Source organism: Leptinotarsa decemlineata, unplaced genomic scaffold, assembly GCF_025532065.1.
Source record: "Leptinotarsa decemlineata unplaced genomic scaffold, Ldec_3_MD MMD2_P_RNA_scaffold_11, whole genome shotgun sequence".
In the NCBI taxonomy this organism is placed as follows: domain Eukaryota; kingdom Metazoa; phylum Arthropoda; class Insecta; order Coleoptera; family Chrysomelidae; genus Leptinotarsa; species Leptinotarsa decemlineata.
In genome coordinates this window covers 2,845,293-2,866,277 of record NW_027412525.1, presented here as the reverse complement: position 1 = coordinate 2,866,277, position 20,985 = coordinate 2,845,293, and the positions used below count along the sequence as shown (strand labels likewise).

The 20,985-nt window shown below is 33.3% G+C and overlaps 1 protein-coding gene across 5 annotated transcripts in view; it reads left to right on the top strand.

The window, feature by feature from the left end:
• The window catches only part of LOC111507956 (protein DOP1 homolog), a 72,736-nt gene that overhangs the window by 13,935 nt on the left and 37,816 nt on the right, over positions 1 to 20,985 (top strand). For all 5 annotated transcript variants that reach the window (XM_074169678.1, XM_074169673.1, XM_074169667.1 and 2 more), the window contains exons 3-5: positions 13,517 to 13,682; positions 13,740 to 13,929; positions 13,985 to 14,160. In XM_074169678.1, coding sequence (XP_074025779.1) covers positions 13,517 to 13,682; positions 13,740 to 13,929; positions 13,985 to 14,160 — 532 coding nt within the window. The remainder of the gene's footprint in view (positions 1 to 13,516; positions 13,683 to 13,739; positions 13,930 to 13,984; positions 14,161 to 20,985) is intronic.

The window sequence follows — 20,985 nt, the reverse complement described above, 5'->3', positions numbered from 1 at the left end:
TGTTCTCGTGTATGGAGCTAAGCCTCTGAGCATACCCTGAAGCTGCTATATTCGATTCAGAATAGAGTCATCCGCCTGATTGGAGACACGAACATCACGTGCAACCTTGATAGCCTAGAACATCGAAGAAAGGTTGAAGATTTGTCTCTCTTCTATAGATACTTTCACGGGAGGTATTCAAGTGACTTGGCTCATTTGATTCCACCAAGAGCGGTACATATCAGAAATACGCGACGGACTGTGGCTGTTCATCGTTTTGAGGTTCAACGCAGTACACCTCGAACTTCATTGTTTAAGAACTCTTTCATTTGGAGACTGCTTCAGAATACAGTCATAATACAAGAAATGGCGATCTTCTGAAAATCCCACATCATCAAATGACAGAATATAATTCCTTCAGTATAATGCCATTACGTGCTTCAATGAGCTGCCAAATGTAGTTGAAAAAAACACTAGTGACAAAGTATTTCATGATTGTATTAAAAATATTCTTTTTAAAGAATTCTATTACGGTTACCAAGTTTTTTTATTGACAATCTCAGAAACAGTCAAAATCACAGTGGTTGTAATTTTATTTAGGTTTAATTTTTGTAAATGGTGTAAAATGTTCACTAAAGTTGTTTGTATGTTTATTTGCATATATGTATGTTATAGATGTAAATCTGTGCTCGCTCTCTTTCTCATTATATTTTTACTAGCTTTCAGTACAACTGATCTACCCCAAGTGTATCAAAAATGGTGAATAAATATTATTATCGTTATTGATTATTATTATTTGGACTAATTGTACAATAAAAATATCAGAAGAAGTACTGAAACGATTACTGCTTTTCTCATCCACATACGTCTGTGAAAAGGCATTCTCTGCTCTTGTATACAGTGTGTAAAAGCCAAATGTATTAAATTCATTATTTCGGTTACTGTACATATTTAAAAAAATCCTGAAAAAAATCCCTAATCTCAAATAAAACTGTCTTCTAACATTATTTAACATATCAGGCGTGACCGACCTAATACTAAGCGTTACTCGTTCTTTTAAGATCACGTGATCGCGCTGGCCTTTGAATTGTTCCTCGCCTCCCGATCGACCGATTGGGAAATGTTGTATCAAGGTATTGCCGGACATTAACTTGTTAATAACTGGAATTCGAGGGTTTCCTGGATCATGATATAAATTTGCTAAACTTGGAAGTAGTGCCAAACAATTATCGCCATTTAAGTTGCCCTCAGTGAAAAAGGGACCTATTATATGGTTTCCTACAATCCCTGCCCAAACATTTGAGGGTATTGCGTGTGTTCTTCTCTCATCCAGTGAGGATTTTTTGTTGACCAGTAGCGGCAATTTTGCCCATTAGCATGATCGTTAAGAAGTATCATCAGAAAAAATAACGGCTTCTAATTGAATGGTATTGTTATCCAACATGTCCATCATTTGCTCACAAAAATAAGTTCGTCTATCAAAATCGTCTTCCATGAGCTCCTGAGTAGGTATCATTTTATAGGGATGCATTTTATTTTCTTTTAATATGTTTACTATCGATGTATGGTTAACATTGAATGTAGTGGATGCCTGTTTACTCGATGTACGTGGGTTTTCCTCAAACTCGAGCATCACATCTAATTTGAGTTCATCACTCATTGCATTGGCAGCTGCTTCTTTTATCTGTCCCACATGACCAAGCTCGCGAAACTGCTTCTCTATTTTGCATATTGCTTCTTGAGATATGGGCGATAAATTAGGAAATTTCTCATGAAAGCTACTTCCTGTATTGTTCGGGTTTTATTTTCGTAACCAATCATTTGTAAAACTGTTATTTTCTTCATTTCCGTTAATATAACAATTTGTTAGACTTGAAGTTAACGAACTTTAAACCTAAATTAAAATACTAACAACTAATGTTGTAACATACAAAACGAATTGACAAGGCGTTTTAAACTAACGTTGCCACGAAAATTATTTACAGTTTCTTAAAGGCTTCCATCTAAAAAGAACACTGCTATGCTTTTTGCTTACTTTTTCATAATCAATACCTCAAAATGAAATAAGTTTTGAGTGTATTTTATCGAATTTTGGTAACAACATGATTTTAATTTATTTTATCTTAATTGTTGCAATAAACTTGAAAGCGATAACATTTTTGAATAGAGAATGAAGATACCATTCAAATGATATATCACATGCCTATACTTCCCATTAAAAAAATTGGGGGTTGTACCTAACATTCAACGGGGGTTAAAGGTAGAGGCAGCATTTTTTCGTTGAAGTAACCGCAACCCATAAGGGTTTATTGTGGCTCACACCTATTTACACTCGGCCAAATAAACCCAGCTCCTTAACCGTAACCGAAATAAACAATTTATTCTATTTCGCGTTTACACACTGTGTATCAAAAACAAATACAGAAACAGATTACAATTGGAATCAGATTTCAGATTACAACTAAGTAATAACATCAACCCAAACATTACTTATTTAGTTTCAAAAAAGCAGCACTAACCTCCACATTAATTCATTATTTTTAATTTTCATGAAAAATTGATGTTTTTGCCGTACCAAAATAAATTGTCCGAAATTTTTTCCTGTGTTCATGAAATTGTGCTTGATTTTCTAAGGGTTAGTGGACTGAAAAAGGTTATGAAATGCTGATTTAAATAAATTTCGTCATGCAAATCTGTTTCACTAGTTCCTTTATAGAAAAAACTTTCCACAGCAAAAGTAAAATACCTAACTCATAAATCAATAAAAACATTATTTGACAGCCAAGCGACTTTAGAAGCACTTGACTCTCACCTAGTAACGTCCGTATCGGTCAATACCAACTGCCTAAAAACTCTTCTTGGTTGTAAAATTCAACGAATTCTCTCTGATCTGGATTCATGGCCTCACTGGCCTGGAAAGTAATAAAGCTGCTGACTCACTTGCAAAGAAGGGCGCTGCAAGCGTTTTCATCGTATAAAGAGACTGGAACTGTCGGAAGACAATGCGTACCGTCTCTATTTGGAACATGATGAAACAGCAGAGCACACAATCTGTGCCTGCCCCGGCGGAGCCTAATGAGGTTTTCATGTTTTCGCAGAGTTTCATGTTGCTGTCTGACCTGAAAGATCATTCTACAAATAAGCTAATCAGCTTCGTTAAGAAGCTGGACTCATCTGTCATAATTCGAACAGTACACCATCGTGGGTTGTAGTGCAAGGTCACTTTGGACATACCTTTAAGTATTATAACATTGTACCACCGATCGGGAAAAGTTCTGTTTACAAACTACACCAAGGTTTTTAAGGAATTTGCTAGTGTGCCATTCTTTTTTATACAGTGCGGGTAATATGTATGGAATAAATTCATTTTAGCGTTATTATGTACTATGTGAAAAAAACCTGAAACAGGTCGATTTTTATTATTAAATTGACAATTTACAGTATGAAAATATTATTATACCCCTCCAGCACCCCCTCGAAAATTTTAAATAGCAAAGGGGGTAGTGTGGCACCTTGTTAGAAAGGGATTTTAGTCCTCTGTTCAGCATTATAAAGGTTTTTGAGTTTGGTGTCATCATAACTGAGAAAATTGATTTTTAGGATGTAAAATTTTGATAATGTCTCTAGGTATTACAAAACTTTACGTAGAATGAAGATAATTATGCCACATAATATTAAGAATGTATTTTTCAATGTACTTTACAATTAAATTAAATGATCAAAATGACCACCATTAACTTCTTGACAATAACCGAGGCGATTTTGGAATTCTCGTACAACATTTTGTATGACCTCGGGGGTTATTTTGTTAATTTCTTCCGTTATCCTAACTTTTAAATCAGCAATATTGTTTGGTCTATTAAAATATACTTTAGATTTTAAATAACCCCATTAGAAGTAATCGAGAGGAGTCAAATCGGGGAATCTATCCGGCCATTCGATCGTTCCACGTCTTCCAATCCACCTATTGCGAAAAACCTTGTTTAAATAATTTCGAACTGTACGTGCAAAATGCGATGGAGTTCCGTCTTGTTGGTAGTAAATAGTTCGATCTATCTCATTTGGATGATTAACATCAGGAAAATGTATTTGTAATGTAGGCACTAAAAAGTTAATCAAAAAATCTAGATAATCCTCACCATTAACAGTGCCCTCAAAAAAATAAGGGCCAATAATTTCATTGTTAATGATATCAGCCTAAACGTTAACTTTTTTAGGATATTGAGTGTGAGTCGCACACATCCAGTGATGAATTTCTCTGCTCCAATATCTACAGTTCTGTCTGTTAAATGTTCCGTTTAAATGAAACGTCGCTTCATCAGAAAACACTATTTTGTTTATGAACTGCAAATCTGCGTTCATTCTGTCCACCGATTCATTTAATTCTTGCCTTCTATCAGGATCATTTCATTTAACTCCTGAACCAACTGAACTTTGTAAGGGTGGTATTTTTCTTTATGCAAAACTCTCAAAATAGATGATTTGCTTACATCATTGTCGGCGGCAAGTTTTCGAGTTGTCTTATGCGGATTTTCCTCAATCTCTAGAAGTACATCTAACTGTTTTTCATCAGTAAATTGAACATTTCTACCTGATTTTCCAATATTTTTACATGTCCGGTTTCACGAAACTTTTTTTCAATTTTGCTAACTGTAGACTGCGACACGTGTTGACCAGGATATTTATTATTAAAAATTTCAGTGTATTTTTGAGTTCTTGTTTTATTACCACAACCAATCATAATCAAAATGTCTATTCTTTGAGTCTCGGACAAATGAGCCATAATTAAATTTAATATGCCCACAAATATTATACTGCTGTCTTTTAGTAACTTTAAATACCTAAATGACAGCAGCCTACTAGATTCATATCAATTGTTTATTTGGCTTTTTGTCTAATATTTTAGTATCTTCAAAGATTTTTTCCAGGATTCAAGGTTAGTAAGGAGCGTGTTACAGGGATGGTCTCTTTAATAGATCAGGTTATTGTCAAGAAGTGAATAATGGTGGTCATTTTGAACATTTAATTTAATTGTAAAAATTAATTTTCTCAGTTATGATTGCACCAAAAACTTAAAAAACTTTATATTGCTGAACAGAGGACTAAAATCCCTTTCCAACAAGGTGTCACACGACCCCCTTTGCTATTTAAAATTTTCGATGGGGTGCTTATAATTCAGAAGGGGTGCTGGAGGGGGATAATATTTTCATACTGTAAATTGTCAATTTAAGAAAAAAATTGACCTGTTTCAGGTTTTTTTCACATAGTACATAATAACGCTAAAATGAATTTATTTCATACATATGGACCGCACTGTATATTCTATATACTCTTAGAGTAAGAGGCTATAAAAACTCAAAAACAGGAATAATTTCAATAGAAAATGTGGCTGTCTGTACTTAGGGGTACACAAACAAGGTCACATAATCCAATAAAGAGAAACCAAGCCACGCACACTGAAAATAATATAAAACCAGAGTCAAATACAAGCATCGTGGTTAATGTTTTCGGAGCAACGGTAGCTTGGTGCTCCCGTTGGTGCACTTCGACTGTTATTACGTCGCCTTTGATAATGTAAACCGCAGTAAGAATGGAAACGTTAGGCATGAAAATCTGCATACCACGGCCAAATAACCCGGAAAATACCTTTCACACAGTTATCTCCGGTCGTGAAAGTTTACATTCCAAGATGGGGTATATTTGGATAATTATTCTCAACACGGTGCATGACCACCACCTAAGCAATTTTGACAATTAATCGTTTTCGAGAAGAACAAAACCTGTTGTATAATGACTATATTTAAACTGTCTAATAATAACACCCTGTTTCACTCTCCTAATCTAAGTCAGGCATTACTCGTGTTTCGACCAGTCCATTAAGAAACACTTCCTTTGTTTATCATTGAATCGCATATCAATTAAGTACATGAATAAAATAATGTTTGCGCTATTGTTTGAAATCTTTTAGTCATTCAATTTAAAATTAGGTCATTGTCATTCAAAATTTATAATAAAACTCTAAAACTCGTGAATATATATATATATATATATATATATATATGTTAACTCGAAGATTCTCACGGATAAAGTATGATGAGCTGTTTTCTCGGGTTTCGCTCCGTGTTCTGTGTATTTTCTCCCCATAAGGATTATTTTCACAACGTTTCGGCAAAGTCTCATTTGCCATCTTCTGGTGATGTCTGGTTTTTTCTAGTCTAGTCTAGTTGAAAAAACCAGACATCACCAGAAGATGGCAAATGAGACTTTGCCGAAACGTTGTGAAAATAATCCTTATGGGGAGAAAATACACAGAACACGGAGCGAAACCCGAGAAAACAGCTCATCATATATATATATATATATATATATATATATATATATATATATTGGAAATTATCTTTGGGTGATCAGCAGAACGGAAGTGTACTCTTTTAACACAAGTTATATATATATATATATATATATATATATATATATATATATAGGTCCTACTGGTTCCTTCCTAATGTTTATAATGATAAAATTGTCAGAAATCTCTGTCAAACAACTATATTTTTGTTACAAATTTTTTTTATTTTTTTCTTCACCTAAACCAATTGAAGCAATATCCTGTGTTTTCTTTTATTTGTTTCGTTTATTTTTTAGGACTTTTATTCACCTTTATAATTATTTGCATTGCTATTATTAGTGCATTCTTATTTCATGTGTATTATATTTTATATCAATAATGTTGATTGATGGTAATACACTTTAAAAAAATTATTAATATGAAAGGTCACACTTACTGTTTGTGAGGTTGGCCGTTTCGAAAAGAATGTTACATTTAAACAATTGAAACATGTCAATACAATAAAAGAGGTAAATAAAAGAGGTTGACTCCTCACAGGATACTAAGAAGAATATTGCATTAAAATTTTACTAAAAATCGTTAATTGTTTCATAATTATGGATGACGCAAGCGAAACATAAGTGGAACCACCTATTGGTGTGACACCCAAGTCAACTTAACAAGTTTTATATATATATATATATATATATATATATATATATATATATATATATATATATATATATATATATATATATATATATATCATATCATATCATATCAGATAAGTACTCTTTGATCATTCCCATATTGATTTCAATTTAAGAGCCACCGGTATACAGCTGTTTCAGCCTATTGGGCGTCGTCAATACCGGGCAGGCGGTCCTCGAATGAAGACAAAATGAGAAAAAACCAATTGGTGGTTCCACTTATGTTTCGCTTGCGTTTGTTTACGCAGCTATTTTTATCAAGTACTTTCTTGGTTTTTTCTCATTTTGTCTTCAATCGAGGACCGCCTGCCCGGTACTGACGATGCCCAATGGCTGAAACAGCTGTATACCGGTGGCTCTTAAATTGAAATCAATATGGGAATGATCAAAGAGTACTTATCTATTTATTTTTGACACCAATAGGTGGTTCCACTTATGTTTCGCTTGCGTTTGTTTACGCAGCTATTTTTATCAAGTACTTTCTTGCTTTTTTCTCATTTTGTCTTCAATCGAGGACCGCCTGCCCGGTACTGACGATGCCCAATGGCTGAAACAGCTGTATACCGGTGGCTCTTAAATTGAAATCAATATGGGAATGATCAAAGAGTACTTATCTATTTATTTTTGACACCAATAGGTGGTTCCACTTATGTTTCGCTTGCGTTGTTTACGCAGCTATTTTTATCAAGTACTTTCTTGGTTTTTTCTCATTTTGTCTTCAATCGAGTACCGCCTGCCCGGTACTGACGATGCCCAATAGGAAGAAACAGCTGTATACCGGTGGCTCTTAAATTGAAATCAATATGGGAATGATTAAAGAGTACTTTCTCTATTTTTTTTATATATATATATATATATATATATATATATATATATATATATATATATATATATATATATATATATATATATATATATATATATATATATATATATATATATATATATCTATAGGGTGTCCCATATGAAACTCCGCGGGCAAAAATATAAAAAATGAAAAAGAATATCCCTATTTCGTGAAAGCAGATAATTTTGGTGTCAAAGGGTTTATTTACGTAGAGATCCAGCACTAGGCGTCATCCGATAGGGCGTCGCGACACCGACGTCAATTTTTTTTAATTGGTAACCCAGTGTTTTCAATTGGTTTTTGAATTCTGCATTAAATTCCGAATTCAGCCATATAGCACACTTGTAGTTTTCCTTGAATACTTATGAAAAAAGGCAATTTTATTGCGTATTATAAAGAGGGCCATGAATAAGTCAAAATAAACGCAATAATGTATTTATTGATCTGTCAGAAGACCGGTCAGATTTGACGAAAGTGTATTCAGTTTTGTGTTGGTTTTTCGTAAAATTGAAAAATGGTTCAATTTTCAAATGCAAATAAGTTGAATATGATATGTGTTTATGGCGAAGCAAGAAGGAATTCAAAAGAAGCAGTAAGAATATACGCTAATCGGTTTCCTGACAGAAAATTACCGTCAGACAAAACATTCGCTGGCTTAGCCAAATCTTTGGCGCGAAATGGATGTTTTAATAAACGGAAGCGAAAAAAAAACAAAAACGGCTAGGTCAAATGGTTTTGGAACCATATACCAGACAAGAAGCAATGCATTGTAACATTTTGAAATCGTCAATACAACGTATTTTGTCAAAAAACAAATTCCATCCATACAAAATACATTTGATTCAGGACTACATCCAGGTAATGATCTTCATGTTTCATTTTTAATAACTAAAATATATTACCATATTCAGGAGATGCTGATAGAAGATTGAACTTCATTGCATGGTTGTCCATGATGATGATCAGTTTCTGAAAAAAAAATTATGGAGTGATGAAAGCCGTTTCCATAAAAACGGTATAATAAACAAACATAATTGTCACCATTGGTCTGACGTGAACCCTCATTGGGTGCAAGAAACGATATTTCAGTCTGTGTGGGGGGTTAATGTTAAGTGCGGAATCATTGATGGTCATTTGATAGGACCTCATTTTTTTCGAAGGAATTCTCAATTGGGAGAGGTACTTGATTTTTCTACAACATGTGTTGCCGAATCTCTTGGAAAATTTACCAATACAAACTCGACTGAATATGTGGTTTCAACAAGGTGGGACATCTCCAATATTTTATTATACTTTTAATGAGAAGTGGATTGGAAATAAGGGTCCAATACCATGGCCAGCTCGAAGTCCAGATATTACTTCACACGATTTCTTTTTGTGGGGATATATCAAAGACTTAGTTTATATGCGACGTCCACAAAATGTAGAGGATTTGAAAAATAGGATCACAAATGTTTGTGCTTTCATAACGCGAGAGACGCTTTTAGATGTCACAAATCGGAAATTACTAAAAAGATTTAATACGTGTATTCTACGTGAAGGAAGGCAGTTCGAACACTTACTAAAATGAGTCTTGTTATCACTAATTGATTTCGTTATCATCATGTTAGTCGAGTTATGGTTAAAGTAACATATTTTTTGATAATTTGAAACACTTATTTTAATTTGTACAGAAATACGCAACTAGATAAAATTGAACAGACAATGAAATCATAACTGATGGATTCATTTTATTAAACTCGTATTATTGCATTCATTTTCACTTATTCATGGCCCTCTTTATAATGTGCAATAACATTTGCTATTTTCATCAGTATTCAAGAAACACAAATGGTCGCTGTTGGCTACTAAAGTAATTGTTTTTGTGTAAATACTTGATCCTCAATGATCTAATGCCTTTTTTCTCTATTGAAATGTTTCTAATATTTTCAATCCTTCTCCATTTGAAACATATTTTCTTTAAAATTCTACGAAGAGATGTTTCGGAAGCCAAAATTCCCTAAACGTCATTAATTTTGTATTGGAACTTTTTTACCGTAATATGACACCCTTTCGTCTTATGAAAGTCGTAAATAATCCGTCTGATATTGAAATACTCATACTCGGGAATATCAGTTACTGGTGCTCTTCTAGGCCGCTTCTTTCTTGAAGTGGAAAATTTAATTTTTCCGTTATTTGCAGAAATTAACTGCTCCCCTTCTTTAACCACTCTTTAAATGGTTCTTATTGAAATACTTAATACAAAATAAAGATTTGTGTCGAAATAGTTATTTTTTAAATTTATTTAATGTTATCTGTAGCGAGAGATGTTTTATTTTTCACATTTGATAACGTATCCGATTCATATTTAACATTTTGCCTGACTCTTGATGACTGATTTTTTGTTAGACGATGATATTTTTTCAGAAACAACACATATTATTAAGACAATGCCAAACGCCGACAGCATTTGAGGACAAGTAGTGATACGCCTCTGTACAAAGCATTTGTATGTCTTGCAAGAGTTGTAGTGGGGGTTACATTGAAAATGAGTTTGTGCGCATGGAGGCGGGCTCTCCGTCACGTTTGATGCTTGCTGTACTATTGTTGATTTGAAGATTCTATGTAATATTTGGTGACTCAATTTTAAGATATACGAGGTGTTTTAAAACCTTGGAATCAAAATGTTACAGGTTTTTCAAAGGTTATAATGGAAGATATTTAAGTATAAGAATCCATGTTGAAAAATGTCTCCATCTTATGCCACTTTAAGACAAGTTTCTATCATCTTATAACCTTGGTGTGAAGTCTCTAACGGCCGGTGTCTAACCGTTTCCAGATTTACTGATTGTGGCATGTATGTTTTTGGGCTTGAAGTGTCGTCGGCAACTGCGACAGACAATGTCAAAGACGATTCGATAACGGTCGAACTAATCTGCCTTGCTGCGATACGTAGTTTGCAGTTACGTAGCTGCAGTTACAGACGAAACGACAGGCCACAGAAAATAACATCTGTTCAAAATATTGACTGTTGTATTCTAAATAAATAGTAATAAAGTCTAAAGCAGGACACCCGTCCTGCTGATAATGTGAGAGAACCTCCTATATAACTTGATTATCTTCAGCATTATTAGAGAACCGGTACTTCCTTCATGCATGTTAAGATATTCAAGAAATGAAAGACAATTTTGTATATTTACATTGTTATTAAGAAAAAATGAACATTCACTGCTGAAACAGAAGGTTGCAGATGACTAAGTGAAACATGTTTTACACAACTATTCTTCCGTCAAAATTTGTCGCCAAACCAGTTTTGAAAAACATAGACATTCACAGACTTGTGATTTACTTAACAATTTGAATTTCTTTCATTAAAAACAAATGCCGTTGTTGGTTCGCACTTTCCAATCTCTCCATAAGTAAAAATAATGTAAATTCTTTCTCCATGGGAGTAAAAAAGAAGGGGTTCGTTCTGTACAGTTCCACTCTTAATTACCTCTGTAATTTGGGTACGTAATTTTTCAGAATCTTCTGGCGAAACAAATAACAAATTAGAGTATGATTGAAAAGACAGTTAAAATCTGTTGGTCCTTACTACCATTTTTTATTATAAGGGTAACATCTACACCTTTTAGGGGGTTGAGGGCTAAAATATTCCTTGAAACTGACCTCTTGAAAATGAAGTTAACGCGTCGTTTCAATTTTTTTAAACTTTTAGGCATATCAAAAATTTTATTTTATTTTAGTTTTTTTCAAAAATATTTATTCATTCATTAATTTATATTTTATACCCTGTATGGTTCTCATCAATCTTGGAATCACGATAAAGTCGCAGGGGGCCAAATCTTGTGAATACGGTGGCTGGGGCATGATTACGATGTGTTGTTTTTTGGCTAAAAAATTACGAACATGCAGTATCGTGAGGTAAAATTAATAGTTTTTCCACAATATATCAGATGTTTTTTTCGTATTGCTACTCGCAAGCGGCGCATACTTCCAGATAATACCCTTATTGACTGCACGACCATGTGGCAAATACTCCTGATACACTACGCCACGGTAATCGAAGAAAACAGTGGGCAAAACATTGACAGTTGATCGAACTGGGCGTGCTTTTTTGTCGTGGCTCTCCTGGACTCTTTAATTGGGACGATTGAACTTTGATTTCGATGTCATAACCATATACCCATGATTCGTCATATTTTTAAGCAAATTTGGATCGTCATTGAACAACGCTGCCACACGCTTCATTGTTTCCCCGTATTTTTTGAACAGCCCACTCATTTAAAATAACACAATATGCCAATTTTCTCTGAATTCAAACGAGTAATGCTTACTGAAATTTAAATGTTCATGCACATAGAAGTCCTAGCAATTTTTTTGTTTTCTTGACATGCTTGTTTCATCTGAATATTATGATGAATCTAGATAACATTTTCTTCGTCTATTATGAAAACGAATGAAGTTGTTTTTTCTACGTTCAGCTCAAAGTTATTGCCAATAAACTGTTCCTTTATGTGATTCATGTTCGTTAACAATTGTTTCTTCTTTATTAGAAATGACTATGGAATAACAGAGTAAAGGGTGCTCTATCACCCTATGACATAAAAATAGTATAAGCTCTTTGATTGAATCCTGGGAACATATGCTGATTTATTTTTCATCAGAATTGAATTTTTCAATAGAATATCCATCTTGATTATGTTGACATATTGGGTCCTATTTTTCAAATATGATGTGTAACAACTAAATCAAAGAAGTATATCCAAAAAAACATCTAGAAAACTTCATTAAAATATCGTGATCATCGTAGTCGAATGCCCTGCTGAAATCTTACTATTTTATATACAATTCAGTCATGACAGTAATAAAAAAGTAAATCACCTGTTACACAGAATGAACTACAGGTTAAAATAAATATATTGTAACGAATCTGAAGGAAAAAAGGAGCGAGGAATAAAAAAATCAGATTTTTTGAAATAAAATGATTTGTGCGATCTGATTCTAACAGCTTATGGATTCTAAGGGTAAATTCATTTGAGAAACTGAAAGTCGGCAACCGAGGAGTTTTTATGTGATCCGCTTGTCTGGTATGTATTGGTGAACTTCAGATTGCGGAACTAGCGATTCTGAATGTTTACGGATGTTCCAGAAAAGAAGAATCATAGTGATGGTAAAGACATAATTCTAAATTTACGATTACTGAAAGTTTTCCCTGAAACCCTAATTTTCTGATAATCTTATTGCCTTTTTCTGTTGCGAAAAAATGTATGTGGGTGGGAAAATGTATTTTATGATCTCAAAGATACTGAATACAGACAGAACATGTTACCAACAGTGAAAGTTAATTAATTACAAATCTTTTTTTATCGACCTTTTTTGGGTAATTGTTACCTTCCACAATCTTTTACGTTTCGGAGGCCAAAATCTGCCTCCGTCTTCAGAAATGGATAAAAAATTCGAATATATACGCAGTTATTCCATTTTTGATAGCCTATTTCTTTACTTCTTCGACAGATGTCTGAAGACGGAGGCAGATTTTGGCCTCCGAAACGTAAAAGATTGTGGAAGGTAACAATTACCCAAAAAAGGTCGATAAAAAACAGATTTTTTCTTCCACAAAAAATGACTTTCGTTGAATATTACAAATCTTATTCTCATTTGTTGTTTAAGGTATATTTCCACTTATGGGACATGCTGCCATGAATATAAGACCTACTCTATTGACTATATATGAAACCCATTTTGTTCCGCTGGGAGATAGGCTTCGTCCAGCTTTAAGTGGATTTCTGAGCGGTATTTTGCCGGGATTAGATACGGGAACTGACCATTTTGACAGGCAAGTAATACTAAATCCATAAACTAGAACCATTTTTCACATTCTCTGCTTTACCAGAACCAATTTGTTACTCGAAAATGTTTGTGATGGGGTGGAACCACCATATTTTTATACATGTATATGGCAGTGTGTCGCAAACAATAGTCCTGTAAGATTACCTGCGATTAGTTATATATTAGCTCACTACAGTAGAAAATTATCGATGGAAGATCAGCTGTACTTGATGGGAAGCGATATAGGGCTCATGGTAGGTAATTACTTTTGTTTTTTGTAATGGAAATAAAAATTTTATACATTTTTAGGTGTCTGGTCTTTGTGCTGCAGTTCAAGATTACAGTGTTCTCGTTCAAAGGTCTGCACTTGACCTGTTGATGGTGTGTTTTCCCATGCAAAATAAACAACTGTTATATGCCGACATGGTGAGATTGGTGACAGCGGCTCTCACAACAATATTGAGAAGGGATATGTCTCTCAACAGGTATGTTGATTCCCTAAATTCATATTTCCGTAATAACCTTTACTTATATATTTATTTATTATTACATGAATAAAAAAATTGAAATCTAAATTTAAATTGATACATTTATATGGCTTACATTCTAATACCTAATATATGTTCACTTGAAGTTTCTGTACTGTGTAACAAATTTTGTGAAAGCGCTCAATTAATCTGTCCAATCTACATCCATCAATAAGTTGAATGGTTAGTCGCAACATGATTGTGAGAGGTGACCTAACAGTAGTACAAACTGGGGTATATTGAACATAGGAGAATATCTCATTCTTCTTGCAGGCACATTAAATCTTATCCGTATAAGGAGTTCAGGAGAGTTGACTCCATGATTCAGTATTTTGAATACAAATATTAATGTATTTTGGTTTCTTTTATCGTCCAGAGACAATATTTAGAATTAATTTCTCAATTGTGTTGTTCTAACTATTCTGTAGTCAGGAGAGATACGATATTTTTTGTAGTACAAAAACCTCAAAAATTAGTTTTGAAGTTTTTCTACTTCGAAAAGTGTAGTTTGATATTCTTCTAACCAAATTTCTGATCCGAATTCAAGTAGTACAAAATCTTTATACCGTCTATATTGGAAAAATATGATGTTTGTCTTACCATGAAGCCTAACATACGGTTTGCTGATTTAATTATATTTTTTACATGGTTTGTAAAGGATAGTCTATAATAATATGTAATACACATGTCATTCATTTCCATAACGCTCTTTAACCCCTCTCCTTGCATCATGTAATCAAATGTTATCGAATCTCTTAACCTTGTTATTCTCATAACACTGCATTTTTTCAGATTGAAAAACAGTTTATTTTTTCAACTCCATTCGCAAACATATTGCAAGTCTTTCTGCAACATAACACTGTCTCTGCAAATAACAAACAGCTTGAGTACTTGATAACTGAGAGCAAATAATTGATAAACATGACAAAGAGTAAGGGTCCTGAATTGGAACCTTGTGTTACTGCAGAATAAACTTGATATTTCCCCGAAGTATTTTCATTATGCTTAACCACTAAAAATCTATTTTCAAGATAACTTCCGAACATTTTGAGTGTGGTATCAGAGAGTCCAAGCTCATTCAACTTTTTTAATAGAACCTACATCGTGATCAACTCTGTATTTTACTATTAATGTAAGTTACAAAAAGGATTTGAAGCTCTATAACTTCTGTTTAATTATCTGCGAGCGCACCTATTGGTGTGACACCCAAGTCAACTTGCCAAGTTTTTATGTCAGTGTTGGTGGTTTGACTAATCAATCGACAACTGCGGTAGCAGAAATTTGGGAAGCTAACCTGAAATGCCATCAGAAAACGAATGCACATGTTTCTATAAATAATATGAAATCTAGAAAGGTTAATGCAGTCAAGCTGCTGGAAATTAATTCCATTAAAATAAAAAAATAAATAGTTGGTTTCCCTTATGTTTCGCTTGCGTTTAAGCAGCTATTTTTATCAAGTACTTTCTTGGTTTTTTCTCATTTTGTCTTCAATCGAGGACCGCCTGCCCGGTACTGACGATGCCCAATAGGCTGAAACAGCTGTCTACCGGTGGCTCTTAAATTGAAATCAATATGGAAATGATCAAAAAGTACTTATCTATTTATGTATATATATATATATATATATATATATATATATATATATATATATATATATATATATATCAGTATGGTGCAGCCAAGTGTAAGGATGGGCAACACTTAGTTACCAAAAGATATAAATACAAATGCACGGAGCCACCAGCAGGAGCCAACCGCACATTTGTGGTTTCAGTTGATAGATCTTGTGTTTACAAGAAAACTATCAAAATCACCACGGAGGCAGCAATAGCTACCTGCGTGACATCCGGGTCCAGGAATTTATACAAATGAGGCTGCACCGCGCTGATGAGGCCAATAGCCAGAAACACGTGTCCGCGGTTATATATATACGTATATATATATATATATATATATATATATATATATATATATATATATATATATATTATATATTATATATATACGGTTATATATATACGTATATATATATATATATATATATATATATATATATATATATATATATATATTATATATTATATATATACGGTTATATATATACGGTTATATATATACGTATATATATATATATATATATATATATATATATATATATATATATATATATATAAATAACAATACAATAACAATACAAGCAATAACTTGTAAATACTTTGAAAGGTGTATATTTTTGGAAGAAGTTAATTTTTTGGGAAAGAAAGGTTTTGGCTTTCTACTTCTCCATCTTGATATAATCTTCTTCTGGGAATCTTCTGAATAAAGAAAAGAAGCAGTCATTTAAAAAAAAATACGCATTATGAATACAGGATAGGGCACCGAAAACGAAACAGATCGATCATCTTCAAAACACATGTTTTCTGAATAAAATGCGAAAACACGTCGATTATCCAAGGAGGACATCTTTCTTTCATAACCTCAACTGGCATACCTCCCCCACCCCACTCCTCGGTCACTATCACCCAAACATCTTGAATAGGGAAAGTAGTAAGTGTGACACATCATTAAAAAGGGATTCGACCATGTCAATTTTCGCTACTTTTCTTTCTATTTCGGCGCCCTCTTGCGGGAAAAAACTGTTCCCTATTCTAAATTATGATACTTCATTTGCAAGCTAATTCGGTGACAGTACATTATGGAATTTTTCTAAGGGAAAAAACAAAATGGTGGCTCTACAATGACAGACCAGATTTGCAATTATGCTCCGATTTGATTCAAAATTGATAAGTGGTGGTTTTTAGGGTCGGAAATTATTATTTGTTTGTCAATGCAAAAAACAATATGGTGGCTCCAAGATGTCCGACGAAATTTGTAATTATGGTCTGATTCGATTCAAAATTACTAAGTGGGGATTTTCAGGGTCGGAAATTGATTTGATGATTTTTTGTCGATGCAAAAAGCAAGATGGCGGGCGAAATTTGTAATCGACGACAAATTGACGTGTTTTTGCATTTTTTTTTTGGAAAAAATTGTTATGAAGATATGTGATCTGTTTTGTTTTCTCTGTATGTTAATTTATACGTCTCTATGTTAATTCAGTCTGAAATGCATGTTTGCGTATGAGATGCTTAGACAGAATATTTGTGAAATGAAAGAAAATTGGTATTGTACCTCTAAAGGTAGAGTAATATCAATTGTAGAATAGTCACCAATTACTATTCTTTTCGTAATATGTACGAGTTCGATTATTAAATTATTAACCAGACTGAATATTATGAAAACAAGTATATTTTAGATGTTATTAATGATCTGTTTCAAGTTAATATCATGAGAGAAATACAGTGGTGTATGAATGGTCCAATTTATCAATTTGTAATCCCTATTATTGAAGTAAAAGTTTGGTGTATGAATCAGCCATGAGTTATTATTGAATTAGGTTATCATGACGTAATGTACAAATGCTAAAATGGTGTATACATAGACCTGCAAACTGAAACCTAGTTTCAGAACTGTCACTGAAATGCGTCAAAGACTTTATAAAACAGCGTCTTTTCAAAGGCATGTGATATTCCTGGTTGTTGGCAAAGAGTACTAGAAAAATTCCAACGAAACAAACATAAACTATTTTTCTTGTGTGTTTGTTGTCTGCAGGCTTATATGTTTGGCGTTTCTCACACAGTTATCTCCTGTCTTAGACTCGGTTCTACTGTATCCTATTCTTCTCACTGATTTGTTTTGCTCTTTTCGGAATCGATGTTATTAATGTGGATATTTTGGTTAAATTAATTACTTGGCAGATAACATAAGACTGATCACAAGAAAATAGCAAATTAACAGTCTGGAAAATTGTGAAAGTTTTTATTGAATACACCATTTTGATGAACTTTCATGTCGTTTGAGCACTGATAAATTAGTTAGACCTAGACATTATTACGTAAAATAGATAAGCCTTTATTTGTTATTCAAATTCAGCAATTTTGAATAACAATATTCCCATTAACTACATCAGTTTTTTTTCAACAGCGAGAATTAAATATACATCAATATAATACGGGTTATACCAGTATATTATTTATTGATTTGCTCAATCGATGTAACGAAATTCATTTTTGAAAATGGTATTTCTTTCAATATTTTCAAGTTATACTTGCATTCGTTTTCATAGCATTATTCCATTTTCCATTGTTTGTAAAATCGGGACTGAATGTCAGGTATAACCCCATCAATATGTTTGGATCCAATACAATTTTAAAATACTCAACATAATACAGAATGTTTCACATTCACAAAATAATAGAGATTTAATATTATAAACATAGCATTCGAAAAGTTAAGTTATGAATATAACTTTATGATGCTTTCAGAAATGTTTGTCAGTACTTATTATATTGACTTGAGCTGCAATTGTAATTATTCATCTATTTTGCTATCTTATAATTAATAAACATACCTACATAATTTTCCAAAGCTTCGATAGTTGGGTGATCATGAGTTGGGTGATCATTCGATAAGAGAACTATTTGCCCTGAGCAGACACCATGAATAAAGAAAGTCACCCTTCTGTATTTGTCCGGTCAAGATTTCTGCCGTCGTGCACTTCTCATTCCCACAACTGAGTCAATATTCCCCGGAGTATCAGACAACACCAGTAATGTTGTAGTGGAGTTTTTGAGTCGTGAAAGGTGATAAATATTTTAGGATGCAAATTATGTTTCGTGACATTGTTTGGGTTGAGCAAGTAAAAATGGAGTGTCCGTTATTTAGTATATAAAAGTAATTTTTTCGTTATTTGTATTGAACTCTAGTAACAATTGCTTCTAACTAGACTATAGTATAAATTTTATATTGTTTGAATAATATTGAAGTCAGAAGTTGAAATCTAATTAGTGTTCGGGAGGTATTTTCATGTGCTTTTCAAAGGTTATGGTTGCTTAGAATGTCTCATTCAAATCAGATGTATCATAGCCAGTTGCTGATCATTCATGGATTACTTAAACTCAAAATGCTTTGTTTTTTTAAAGCATTCTTCGTATCACAAACAAATATGTAGAAGCGATATGAGGAGAAAATACCAGTCTTAGCTGCCGTGAAAATGTTACACTATCATATCGAAACACTGAGAAATATACTCAAAATTGTCGTTTAACAATCTCGAAAAACAAATACTATAAAAATTGAAGGGTCTAACTTTCTCCAAAAAAGCTAATTTAATAAATTCTAGTGAAGATATCTTCTGAAGCTTTTCATTTCACTTTTGCTAACCAACTGACTACCGTTTGAGTGCTATTGTGAACATTGGTTCTATCTCAACTCGTGGACCATAAATATTCTCTACAGGAACCATGCTAGAAATTGCATGTAGAATGATAAGACCTTTCTAGTCCTTAGTTCGCTAATTTTTAAATTTTGAGGGTTGTCGTTCAATGATTAATGGAAGTTCTCTGTTCGGCATATTTGAATAGGAATATAACAAGTTATAGTACTTGCTTCATTATTTAAAAACTTCATTGTAATGGATGGATTCAACTGTATTAACTGTGTCATTAGAACAATAAGATGTATTTGCTATCATTACCAGTATTATTAAATCATAAATTATTCATGAAATCATTGATCAACCAATTTCATTCAATGTATAGGTTGAATTGGTTTTCCTCAATTCAGAACACAAAATAAACTTCAAATTTAGGAAAACCATTTTAACCTATGCATGTCCTCTGTCAGAAAACAACCACGAATTCGACATAAACTGTGACTTACTACGTGAAGAAAATAAAGGACACAAGTTAAACCTGCTGGGATCCCTGGTTATTCATAAACGTAAACAATCAAATTTCCTATCAAACTAACAAATAAAAGTTAATGTGTCACCACTGTCAAGTTCATTTTCATAAAAAGTTTCCTTGAATTAGTCAAATCATTACTAACAATAATTTTTACCCGATTTGTACCTGATGGTTACTTGTTCTCACAACTACCTGTTCACCAATTAGTAATATCTATTAATTAAGGTCGATAATTTGTATATATTTCATTGTAGTGTAGTGTAATGCCAGTCCCACTGAGGAAGTTACTGTTGTAGTGAAACGTGTATTAGAAATGAATTCTATATTGTGAAAATTTGTAATTGTTATCATGAATAGGCCTCTAGTTGAAACAGATTATAACATTCCCTGACAAAGCGCACGTGAAGTCGAGTATACCTCTAGGTTCAATACTAAGCCCGCTCTTTTCATTATTTGTTAATTTATTAAGTTGTTTATATGATGTCGTTAAGCGATTTTCGGCCAATTTTTCTCTACGAATTCAAATTGAATGGAAGCGCTGCAGAAACAGCCCGAAAAATTAACCAGGCATTTGACAATGAGAATGTTAATGAACGAAAATTTCAGCCTCCCATGAGATTTTTGATGATTTCAAACGTGTTGGAAAGGTCAAAAATCTCGAAAAGTGGGTGCCCCACGATTTGAACGATCGACAGAAATTGTCACGTTTCGAGGTCTGCTCTTTGCTTTTGCGCAACCAAAACCATCCTTTTTTGAATAGGATCGTCAGGTATGATTAAAAGTGATATACGACATCAGGAGACTTTTGGAACATAGGTTGGATCCCGATGAGCTAACAAAAAAGATCATGGTTACTATATGGTGATCAGCGGGTGGTGTGATTCACTATAACATTACGCAACCAGGCCAAACCATCACAGCAGAGTCCTATTGTGGGAAAATCGTCGAAATGTACCGATAATTGCATCAGCAGCACCTTGCACTGGCCACCCTGCAT